Source organism: Lissotriton helveticus, chromosome 10 (assembly GCF_964261635.1).
Source record: "Lissotriton helveticus chromosome 10, aLisHel1.1, whole genome shotgun sequence".
NCBI classification, from domain to species: domain Eukaryota; kingdom Metazoa; phylum Chordata; class Amphibia; order Caudata; family Salamandridae; genus Lissotriton; species Lissotriton helveticus.
This window is the reverse complement of record NC_136071.1, coordinates 302,322,876-302,335,690: the sequence shown is the minus strand read 5'-3', so window position 1 is coordinate 302,335,690 and position 12,815 is coordinate 302,322,876. Positions and strand designations below refer to the sequence as shown.

Below are 12,815 nucleotides of genomic sequence, written 5' to 3'. Positions count from 1 at the left end.
GTTGGATTTTCAATCTCTGAAGAGCCCGATAGTGAAGTGGGCCCGGAAAGATAGCTTGTTTTGAAGACACCAGTAACTCCACTATTCTGGCTATTGTCCTGATGGAGACCCTCTGTTTGGCTAACACTGATGTCAGTTCTTTTTTGAGATCTCGTAATTTTGATCTGGGAAGACTCGTGGAGCTGTCTGGGAGTCTATGACGAAACCTAGGAAGTCTATCATCTGAGATGGGCAGAGGACAGGCTTGGATTCGTTGATGACAAATCCCAATTTCTGCAAGAGTGACACTGTCATTTGTAAGTGCAAGTTGGCTAAGGCTTGTGTCTGAGCCATGCTAAGTATATCGTCTAGGTACACTATCATGTGAATGCCCTGTTCCTGCAGAAGGGCTATTACCTGCTTCATCTCTTTGGAGAAACACCATTGAGCCAATGAAAGCCCGAAAGGAGGGGCCAAATATTCCAACCACTGGTTCCTCCAATGGAACTGCAGGAAACGCCGATGAGGAGGAAAGATAGGGATTGTCAGATATGCATCCTTTAGGTCCAAACGGACCATCCAATCTCCGTTCTTGAGTAGATCTGTTAAAAGATGGATACCCTTCATCTTGAAATGCTTGTATACCATGAAGTGATTGAAGTCTCTTAGAATTAACGCCAATCTGTTTCCACCATCCTTCTTCTGAACCAAGAAGATATTGCTGCAAAATCCGCAAGGCTCGTTGTCGCACATTTTTGCAACAATTCCTCTATTTCTGAACATATAAAAGCACATTCTTGTTGGGAAAACCTGAGTTGCCTTGGATAAAAATCCTGAGGTGTCTGATAAAATTCAAGATGAAAACTTTGTATTATCTGCAATATCCATGCATCCTGTGACAGCGACCCCCAATTGTGCAGGATGAACTGGGTACGACCAACCAAAGTTAACTGTGAGATATCGATTAGTCTTAACTGTGGAATTCTGAGATTGGAATCCCGCTCTATTTCCACCTTTATTGAAGCGGCGTTTGTTGAATATTTGTCGTGTGGAGTAGAAGGTGCTGCCTCTTGTAGAGTCCCAATCACCTCTACCTCTACCTCGTCCATAGTCTCCTCTGGGGGGACCTTGATAATAGGGGCAGCCTAGCGAGCGTCCCCTTGAATGTCTGTCGTTTCCACCACTTTATCTGGAATGTCTGGTCTAGGGAACTACGACCACAGCCGGTTACAGATCTCTTTATTGAATCCTTTCCTGAGGTTCTCATGCAGGTAATCCCCTGCCTCTGGCACTGGAGCCCAGTCTGAAGGGTGTGGGTGTATAATTTCTGCAGGATTAATGGTAAATGGAGTGATTGGATTGTGGGGTGCTGTATCAGGCACTAGAATGACCATTTTCTTCTTTTTAGGTGGTCCGTCATCATCTGACTTGGTAGAGTCAGTGTCAATGTACACTTTCTGTTTACATTTCGCCTTTCCCCCACCGGTGGAAGCTGGAGTAGGGTAACCATGCTTGTCTGAGGGACCTTGGGGTAAATTAACTAGGGCACCTGCATGAGGCCACGCTACTGCTTTAGACTTGTCTTTAATGTATCATGAGGCATCGGTTTGAGGTTCAAGTGCAGGAGGGTTCTGAAACCTGTGACGTTTTGCGAAGCTCTCCAACTGTTTAGTGATAGGATTGAGCGCTGCTTCTTGCCCCTGTTGTTCAGTATTGGGTACAGTATTCTCAATGGCCCTGTTGACAGAGTGCTGGACTGAGGCATCCAAAGCATCAACAATGTTATCCTCCAATACAGAGTTTTGCAGTTCCTAATAAAAGGGTTCATCCCCTTCATCCTCAAATCTGACCCAATCGTCCATTTTGTATTTAAATGTTTCAATTAAGGATGAAAAAATATATTTACAAAGACTATTTAGTGGAGGAGTCAAGGGGGAGCCAACCCATGTGCACTCAAAATATCAGGAAAGAACTTAGTTCCTCAGCAGTGATGTAGTCTCTAATAATTGCAGCCCCCATCAACAAGACATCAAGAGCTGTGTAACTGAATTTCTGGAGCTTGCACTCACTCCTGGGGCCGACTATTATGGCAGCCGGTCAGGCGTTCATAAAACAAACACTTTCCAACCAAACTCCGGGCTTTCTGAGCCCCAGCGGCAGTTGGATGAAGCATGAGACGTGCGTAACCCAAATCCGCCCAAATATAGCCCAATTGGCTACGCATGTCTGGCCACGGAAAGGCTCCTTTCCCTGGTATCGGACCTTATGAGGGGAAGCTCCAATAATGTCACAGGGAGTCTGTGAACTAATTACACTGGATTGACACCACTTACCCCGGTGTATATCGATGCTCTCCAGTTACAGGAGGCTCACGAGTCACTCGCTAGTATTGCGCTGCTCTCCCATAATTGACCAAGTAGCAAAAAACAACCATGCGGATATGTTCATCAATAAATTTAATACTTATTGCACTCCCCAGCAGGTCGTTCCCTCAGGCGCAAATGAGTGTGGGAAACAGCTGAAAACCAATTATCATAATAGTACAGTTTGAGTAATAATATAATGAAATCGCACTTATCTCCGCCGTGAGCAGCAAAGAAAGAAGTTCGTGGGAAGGAGATGGTTGCTCTTAAAGGGTTTGATGGGACATGATTGGTTGTAAAGCATCATGGGAGATGTCGTTTATTTACATGTTGAAATGTTTTCATTGGCTGCTGTGAATTTGACAGTAAAGAAAGAGAAGCAATAATCGGAGCCTCCTGTCCTGTAATAGAATCTGGTAAATACAGCACAGCGGATACCAGAATGATGCGCCACATCGTAATTACAAGTAACCTGTATCATGGTCCTTAAAGCAAGGGAGACATCACACAGCAGAAGCATATATAATTATATAAACAATGTAGAGGGACTGGAGAGGGGAAAATGCAAAAACTGTGCACATCCACTGAACAGACACATAGGAATGTTGGATTTAATTATGAAGTTTCTTATTCAGATATGAAGGAAGGAACAAAAATAAAAAATTGCGAAGGATATCGGTGTTTTATGGTAAACTGCTTTTCTTTCGAACGTAGCAAATTATTTGGTGGAGGTCTCACCTTTGTCGAGCAAGAACAATGACGAGAAAGATGGATGAAGTGGTAAAAAACACATATGTGTTGGGCTGAACATCTTTCAACGATTTGAGTCATTGATGAAGCCACATTTAAAGGGTTGCTGTCTTTAGTTTATCCTTGAAGCTCAAATTTGAGAGTTGCTGATTGAAAAACTAAGCACACTCAGGGTTTCTACTTAAGTGTACAGAAGGGCTGCTAAAGGAGGTGTTTGGATTGTAGAATATCTGTATCTAGAAGGCATTTCTGAATATTTAGCATTCATTGCCTAGAGTTTGTGAAATTGTTCTGTGTACAGATACACTCACTCACATGTGGATATGAAAGTTAACCATGCAGCATTGCCCACCTGTCAGCGAAGCTCTTCTGCACAAGCAGGTGAGATTGCAGACGGCCCATTCTGTACCCCCTCACTTAGTGACTGCCACCTACCCACTGAATGCCCTGCATTGCCTGAGTGGGTGGGCGTGACCCGCAGCATCTTGGAAGGCAGCCCCACTGAGCAAGAGAAATGTGGGTCACAGCATTTCTGCCAGCATGAGGAGCCTGAGGGTGAGGTACACGAGAAGCTCTGGCGCAGCTGTGAACATTCCCCTGCCCCCATTATCACTCACTTCTAGTTACGGAGGGAGGACTGCTGGTGTGAAGAGATGCTGCGGCCCAGCATGAGAATGCTGCTGACAGTCAGAGGAACACTGCCATACCACTGCGAGTGCGGTTGCTCTTTGCACCTTTCACTGAAGTGCCCGAGGGTCGACTCCCTCAGAGATTAGTTTTGGTTGTGCCGAGTGATGTTCCTTCACATGCTGTGCCTGAGTCCCTGCATGGAAGGCACCACCCAAGAGTGAGGCCTGAGTAGAAGTGTAGCAGGAACGCCACCAAGCGGTCGCCTGCAGCACCGCACCTGGCAACAGGACTCGCACTTCAACGGTCCCAATAAGTCCTGCAGCCTGAGGAAAGCTGCCACGGCCACAGGAAGCCGCTGCAATGCCACATAGCGGCCGATTTGCTACACACCTGGCAACAGAAACTGTTTAAGAAGCAGCCCTGACGGAGCTAAGACTTTCAAATGAACTTGCTACTTGGCATGTGTAAATAGCCTGCAGTGACGCATAACATACTTTCGCCTGTGGAGTGTAGCAACGCGGTGAGAAGTGTCAAGTGTGCCACCGTACACACCGTTTTCCAGAGCGGCTGCCTGATGCTGTGCGCCCCCTGGTGGCAGGCTGCCATCAACAAAAGCCAAGACGTAAGATCGCAAGCAGGTGCTGCAGTATTGGAGAATACAAGGCGGCCTGCCCCACTGGCACGCGGTGAATAAAGAGACTGGCCAATGTTACAGCAAGGGGTGAAAGAAGGTTTAACCCACACAAGGAGCCAACGCAGTTAAGCATTTCCTGCTAGTTTGTAGCTCATGCCTCCGCTCAGAAATACTGACCGAGGAAGAGTGCCAATGGAAAGGAACAAACACTCCAGCCTTGTGCAAAGACACAGAGCACTGCAAGGCTGTGCTAATTCGCTAACAAACAGAGAGGAGCAAGCCACATGAGGAGCAACGGCTGGGCAGAAGGTGAGTCCAGCATGGCAACTTCATTGCGGGCCTCCTAGCCACTGTCTGCCACCTCCAGGCTCGAGAAGGCAGCGCTGCGCACCCCTTGTAGTGAACGGCCACCAACTCAACTATGTTAGCAAGAGAAAAGAAACTGACTGACTCCTTCCCTGAAGGGGGAGGGGAGCATTGTGTGTCCCTGGTGGCAGGACGCTATCACTTCGAAAGATAAGAAACAGGAATACAGAGAGCCAGCTGCATGCTCCACAGAGACAAGAGAAGAGGTAATGCCTAGCATGGCCCAAATGCAGAAAGAGAGCATCTACACACCTTAACTGCAATAACACAGCCCCACAGTGGGCAAGAGACTATGCAGGTAGTGCCCCCACCACACTGCCTTAAGATTGTGTTACACATGGTCCCATGGCAGGCATGAGGTGAGCCACACATCCCCAAGTGACAAACCTGCCACTGAGGTGGAGCACGACCCTGGAGACAGTTCAATTGGAGAACCACATGTAAGCCGCCAGCAAGCGCAGACCTCATCTCTCCCCCTGCACTTCTCAGTGTGACCGTCAGTTCTAGAGCATCGGCTGTTTGAGTCAGATGGCATCCCTGCTCGTGACCGCACATGCCATAGGAGAAGAACATGGTACAAAAGGGGGCGGTGAAGCGTCCATCACCACCCCCTTTTGTACCACTTTGTTCGCCTTGGCAGTTCGGGCTGGACTGTTCCCATGAGGCACAGGGTCAGACTGATTTGCATATGGCTATGTCTGAACTGGGGTGGCAGAGTGGGCTAAAGAACGGTGATGGATTAAACCCAGATCAGTTGACTGGGTGTGAGTGTTTGATTGGTTCAGATGCTCTGTCCATCACCACTCCCTTTTGTACCACTTTGTTTGCCATAAGTTGGCAGGGTAAGCTCAGACGTGAGTCCCTTGCTCACTTTGCCACTGGATTCAAGCAAGCCGGGCTGAAGACAGCTGAAATGCCAGAAACCGGTCCTCGGAAGCTTGTTTCCAGTCCAGGGAAGGCATGGCTTGGCAGTTCGGGCTGCACTGTTCCCATGAGGCACAGGATCAGACTGATTTGCATATGGCCATGTCTGAACTGGGGTGGCAGAGTGGGCTAAAGAACGGTGATGGATTAAACCCAGATCTGTTGACTGGGTGTGAGTGTTTGATTGGTTCAGATGCTCCATCCATCACCACCCCCTTTTGTACCATAGGAGAAGAACAGCACCAGCAAAGACACCGAGCTCCATGGCTGCGAAGTCCTTCCAGCCATCCTTACTCCAGGTGAGTCATCAGCACCTGTCGTCAAGGTCATCCATGTGGCAAATATATCCATCAGTGCCATGGGCATCACCAAAAACACCTAAGTGGAGCCTAAACCCTGCAAACCACCAAGACACACACAGGAGAAAGCTCCACAGCAGGTACCATTACGCTTGTGGTGACCCACATTTAAACTTTTAGCACTAAATGCATCACAGCAAGAGCACACCAGACTGATCAACATCACATAGGGGGACTGTCACCCAACTAATGTGAAGCCGAGGGATCCAGATTTCATCAGCATAGCGTTCGTGTCCAGAGGTATTCTGGTTAAACGGTGAATGCGTCCCAAAATGTGAGGGTGCTCCCAGATGCACTTGTCCACCGCTGTCTTGCAGACTGCCTTTTGAGGCTGTGAGGGTGTGTTGTTTTAGTTGTTTTCATTCATTTCCCACGGTAAGAACTTTGGGCCAGATGTAGGTAGAATAGATTTACTGATTCTTAATTACCGAAAATTACCGAATTTTACCGATTCGGTAATTCTGAGGGGTGGATATGTAGGTATTCCAGATGTGCTGGAATAACTAATCGGAAAAAAATCGGTATTTACCGATTCGGTAAATACCGATTCGGTAATGCCCATTCATTCCTATGGGCTTTGAAGCCCATAGGAATGAATGGGCATTACCGATTCGGTATTTACCGAATCAGTAAATACCGATTTTCACAAGGGTGCAGGGGGTGTCACTTTGACACCGTCTGGCCCCCCCAAAACAGGCTCGGGTGCCATGTGGCAGGCATACATGCCCTAAGGGCAGGTCTGCCTGTCACATGGCATAGGTGTGCATGCACACATGTGCATGCACACCGGAATCGGTATTTTACCATCAAATTGGATTTGATGGTAAAATACCGATTCGGTACGGCCTCTGGGACTCAGAAGAGTCCCACCTACATCTGGGTGCCTCAGATTCGGTAAATTTACCGAATTTTTATTTTACCGAATCGGTAAAATTACCGAATCGGTAATTTTACTGATTCGGTAAAAAAATGCCCCCTACATACCTGTCACCCATTTACCGATCGGTAACGGCCAAAATCGGCCGTTACCGGTCGGTAAATGGCCTGAAACGGCCACCTACATCTGGCCCTTTGTTTTTTATTAAAGTTTGGGAGGAATGTTCTGTGCTGCTGGACAATTGTCTCAGCAGTTATCAGTTTTACCAGCCACTCATTTGAGGGCTAGCTCCACACACACCCCACACCCATCCCCCACAGGTGTCACAAGTGACTTGGGCCTGTTAATAAAAGGGCCCAAGTGCACGTACTCGTGGCCAGTTAAGCAAGCATCACTGCTGTGTCTGCGTGAGTCATTACTCAAGTATGTGGGCCTACAGCCCACAATTTTATAGTCACCTACGGGTGTTGCAAAGGGGATGCGCCGGGGATGTCTTTCACCCCTCGGTAAAGAATAATTCACAGAATTGTGGAAACACCCCAGAAGAGGGGAGGATTATGTTTCTGAGCTGCTTCCTTGTAGGCATCTATAGGAGTCTGTATCATACTGCTTGTTAAGATGCCTGAAGGCTATATGGGAACAGCTGCACATTCCTGTAATGGTGGTGTGGAAGCTGCCATTTCTCTTTCTTCAGAGGGTGACCCAGGAGCCTACCTGTCTACCTGTCTTCCCAATCAACATGCACTGCTATGCATGCTGCCCTAAGAACCAGCCTGCATCCGGTGCAGATTGTTGCAGACTGTAAACAGCTCTCCTCTTTTTTGCTGTTCACCAAGGAGGGGCTGAGATAGAACCCCTCACTAACCTCATCCCCAAGCAAAAAGTAATTTCCCTCTTAAAGGCCTCCTGCAATCCCAGAAAATGCTGACGTCCTTCATTTCCCCAGAGTTTTATTTAGAGTTTTGCTTACTTTCAAAATATGGTGCTCCAGTTCTTTTAACCCCATGAATTCTCATCTGATCCTTCCTGTAGCACTTCCTTGACTCTCATGTGGTTGCCAGCCTGCCATTCCTCTCCATCCCTGTTTATTAACTGAAAGACTCTGATCTGTCAACATACAGCGGTCCTAACAGCCTTGCAATAGTCTACAAAATATGAACAGCCTCGCTCGTATGACCCATGTCACTGCAGAGGCCACGTGCAACAACATTTCTACTTTGCCTAAAAAGGCAAATATCCCACACCAAGGGCGAATCAGCACACCTAACTGCCTGAGTAGTCATGGCATCTGGAATAGAACTGGGGCTGTGCAAAACTAATCGGGTGTGTGAAATTATGCCTGTGAGACATTTACTACGTGTACATGAGTGGTGCAAAATTTGCCATGCCAATGTCACTGGTGATGTTTTATACTTAAAATAAACAAAACATGTATCTTCCTTGACTCAGTGTTGAGAATTCCAAGCTGCACTGAAAGTCCCAAAGTGGGCTCATTTGAAGCTTCAAGCTCAGTCAGGGCTCCAGGTGGTCAGATACATGCTCTTGAATGGCCCACTCTATCACTCGGTGTGGAATTGGAAGCCCCCAGCTCTCAATTCTCTTTCCCAATCTGCCGTGTTGCAAAGTCCAAAAAGAACAGATGACGGACGGAGGGCTGAATTATTCAAACATTCACCCCAGTCACAGATCCCGGTTAAATCAATCATTTTGTGTATGCCACACCTTTCCAGATTAGACCTAGCCATATGCAAATCAGTCTTGACCCTGTTCCCTATGGGAACAATCCAGCCCGAACTGCCAGACAAGATCTTCCCTGGTCCAGAAACAAGCATCATGGGATCGGTTTCGGGTAACACCGCTCATCAGCCAGGCTAGCTAGTATCCAGTGGCGTAGTGAGCATTGGACCTATGTCTGGGAATACCTTTTCCCACTTAGGGCAACAAATGCAAAAGGAATAAATGATGGTCTGAATGCTGAATAATGCAACCATTCCTGGCAGATGAAGAGTGTTATGCCAAAACCAGTGCCAGGATGCTTGTTTCTGGTCCAGGGAAGACATGGCACTGGTTATTGCTTTGGTAAACCCCCAAGTCTTTCAATTCGTTTTTCCTGGTGAGGTTGGTAAGTGGTAACTTTTGTTATTCCAACCCCTCATACAACTTTATTCATCAAGTAGTAGAAGATTGTCTACACTCGGACTTGGCAAATAAAATTCCCTGGCAGGTGTATATCAAGGAATTAAGTTGCACCATACCATGACCCTTTTGATCATCCCAGTGGTTTGCCTTTCTCTTTGGGGCATTTCCTAAAAGAGAGATTATTTGATTTATGCCATTCACCAGGAATGCACAAGGAATTTAGGAAGGTCTCCATGAGTAACTAATCTCAGCACGTTACCAGCCCCTTGGTTGACTCATATTTGGTTTGGGTTTCCAAATAGTTTCCATGGCACTTGTTGACGTGTCTGAGATTCAACTCTCTGCACAATAGAATATGCCACTCTGCACGTTATTGTGGCCTTTCTGTCGCCGACTTCATGTTATGTGATTTTACCATTATGCCCCAGTGATGATCATTTTACACAATGCACATTGCAATTTTTTTTTTTTTACTTACTATGCCTTTCTTAGACATCACTTCTTGCTGCCTATCTGAAGATTCGAATCTTAAGCATTGTAAAGAAGCCATGTTTTATATTCAGTCGCTACCCTTGTTGCACATCTGTTGGGCTGTGGTGAAATATCTACTGTGTGTCATCAAATTGCAGAAACTGTTGAACTGATTCTCATGTTTTTATGATTACTTAGTTGTATACATGTATTTTAGGATTGTGTAAATGAATTAATTTGTATTGTTTTGACCTGTAAATTTATTGTTAATGTTTCCAATCGAATAAAGTAAGACTTGTGACTTGAACTTCTGTTAATCATCCAACTGCCAGCACATAGGAGACCTGCAACATCAGTATTTGTTGGTGCAATGCATACTGTCACATTGATTTGAGCAATGACTGTTTTTTTTCCACAGTCACTGCCTCTAAAGACAAGCATACAGATCAGTGTCAATGGATACAAAGATGGCAAAGGAGAAGATTTTATTGCAGAGTTGAATAAACTGATAGAAACCTCATTTAACACAACATCTACGGCCCTCATGCCAGCCAAAATGGCCATTGCTTGGCTTATTTGCAACGTTACCGAAACATGCAACAATTCAGAGTAACAAGCAACTTACTTGACAACAACTACGCCATAAACATCTATGTGTAAATTGTGGCATTTCTGTGTTAATATTTGGCTTTCTAATTTATTAGGTCAAAGATAGCGTAGAAATAAAGCAGAAGCACCAAGGTCCCAAATCACAAATGTAAGCTTAAACCTGAAGGCTAAGTTTATCTTTCTGAATCGGGTCCTTAGATCTCAGGTTTAAACTTAGACTTCAGGTTTAGTTTACCTTTGTGAAATGGGCCCTGAGTATTGAACAGTCAATGTGTTTAGTGGTAAAACTGCAACGATTAGGCAAGAAAATGCAACAAGGTGATTTGGCAGATGAACTGTGACAGGTGCAGTGAGGTGGGGCTAAACTGAGCGAAAAAAAACCAAAAAAAATAAGAGAACTATTACTTGCTGCAGGGCAGCCATCTGAGACAAGTGAGGTCATTAGTTAAATTTAAGCCAGTTCCTCAAAGCTCAGGCTGCCTTTTGAGGCAGGTGCAGGTGCAGGTTGCAGCCTCTACAATGTATAACTAGTTGACTTGTGCTCTATTGTCAGCTCTTTATGAAAGTATTTTGTTACCTTGACTGGTGAATGAAGTTTAGCCTAAGTTTGTTTCAGAGAACAGGGTGATAAAACCCAAATATCGGAGTCTCATCATATGAGGAAGGGAAGAAGGGCTTCAGAGCGAGTTTGGAAACAGGTATCATCATACTGCTATTTTATATTTTCCTTACCCACATATTCCCTGTTAAAAAAAATATTAATTTTCTTCTGTAATTCTAGCTCTCCTCACAAATAGAAAGACCGTTTATGTGGATGAATGTCATTTGGAGCACCCCCACCAGGGAGTCCCTCCCTTCCAGCGCTCTTCAACTTAATTTACAACACATGGGGGGGGGGGGGGTACAGGTACTTATACCTGCCCAACCCAGGTGCCGATCTCTTTGGTCTCCCTCTGTACACCTGTCCGGTTGTGGTGCATTACGGTGGTCGTCGGTTTACAAGGTGAGTCGGGCTCTTAGGGGGTAAACCGTGCCGTCTCCTGTCCTGTATTGTAGGTGACATCAGGGGTACATGGGCGGTCAGGGTGGGGAGACTGGGCTAACCAGGTGCTTTCATGCACAATTACATTTTCATGAAAACCTTCTCTCCCCCACCCGCTTCCCCACTGACCTCAGCTGGCTTTGTGACTAGCAGCAGACGGGGGCAGTCGTAAGGCATCAGTCTTGTAAATGTCTCACATCGGAAGGACTCCATGCAGACGCTATCCTGGACACTGCCTAAAGACGCGAAGCGCAAACGGTTTTCTGTTTTGACTACATCGTCATTCGACTCCCTTGATAATTATACTTTACCTATGGAATGAGATATATACCTAACTTCCAAAGACACTCGTAATATGAAGTTTCTTCCTGAAACTCTGTCGGTCAGGCGAATTGGGCTCAAGTATCACCACAGTACCGTGCTCCATTTCCATGAGACTCTGTGCAATATTTTCAGATCCTTTCATCAGTTCTGTTTTCTGTTCATTATCTACAAGCTGTCTACATATCACTTGGACTTAGTGCTGCCTGCAGAATCGTCTGTTTTTGACAATCCATATCCATCGTTTAGCTTCTGGTCTTCCTTTGAATTGATATCTATGTGGCTCTTCCTGAACAAGGCGTCCTGTACGCCGAAACGCGCATAGAGAAAATTACAAACATCTACAAAGTCCAGCCACACGTGGTTTACACCACTTGAATAATCATTTTGTCCCTGATATTGTTAGTTATCTGTTTTATGGTTGTGCTCAAATTGATTATTTCAATGTGTCTATTGTTGCATTGTCTGTCATGCTATGTATGTCTCATCATTGCTGTTTATGTCAGAATTTTACATTTTATATTAATAAAATGATATATTTTTAACTGATTTTTGTAGTACACTGAGCTTATGTAGACACCAGCTTGTAATGTATAGGAATTGATTTCCGCATGGTCCCTAGTTGCTTAGGAATGTTACTCCAGTTAGAATTATTTCCCTGTACTAGGAACTTCTGGGATTTTCAGGGGGTCCTTTCTTTTCTCATTGAATCAGTCTTGTAAACCAAAGTTCGCTGGTTTGGACCTCGCCCGTGCCTCGGTTGGTCATCCCAGCTAGGGTGACCAACCATCTGTAAATTTCACGGACCGTCCATAATTTGGATCTCACGTTCGTTGTCCATGACAATACCTTTTACAGACGCCTTTGGTCCATAATTTTTGGTGATTGGGGAACATCACTGTTCCCCTGCCAGAAGCCTCAGTGCCTTGATGGGGCCGCCTCGCACTCTTGTGAGCACAAGAGCAGCCCAACCCGCCCATTGTCATTCTGTCTGCGGTTGATTGCCACATACAGAATGACAATGGGCCACTCTGTGCTCTTACTGCATGTGGTGGGCCTCCTCCTGCCTCGGTCTAGGGCAGGACATTCAGTCAGTTGGAAGAAATTAACAAAAACGCCATGCTGCTAGGTGAGAATCCAGTTCATGAAAAGGTGGTGAAACAAGTTTAAAACAAGCATTGGCATAGCCAATAGGTCTCTTCTTTGGGACCTTATAAGTGTTTAGTTAAGCAGCCAAGGGTGGGACAAAGAGATGCTAGATGCTGGACAGCCTAAAATAAATAAAGCCAGCAAACAGAAAGCAAGCAACTGTGAATTACAAAACATGAAGCAAACTGTAAGTAATGGGCAG

General features: G+C 45.7%; 1 protein-coding gene across 1 annotated transcript in view; it reads left to right on the top strand.

The window, feature by feature from the left end:
* Window positions 1–12,013, top strand: part of LOC144785168 (cathelicidin antimicrobial peptide-like) — a 116,196-nt gene extending 104,183 nt beyond the window's left edge. The window contains exon 4 of the mRNA XM_078664231.1: window positions 9,911–12,013. Coding sequence (XP_078520357.1) covers window positions 9,911–10,105 — 195 coding nt within the window. The 3' untranslated portion in view covers window positions 10,106–12,013. The remainder of the gene's footprint in view (window positions 1–9,910) is intronic.
* Window positions 12,014–12,815: the final 802 nt, after the last annotated feature.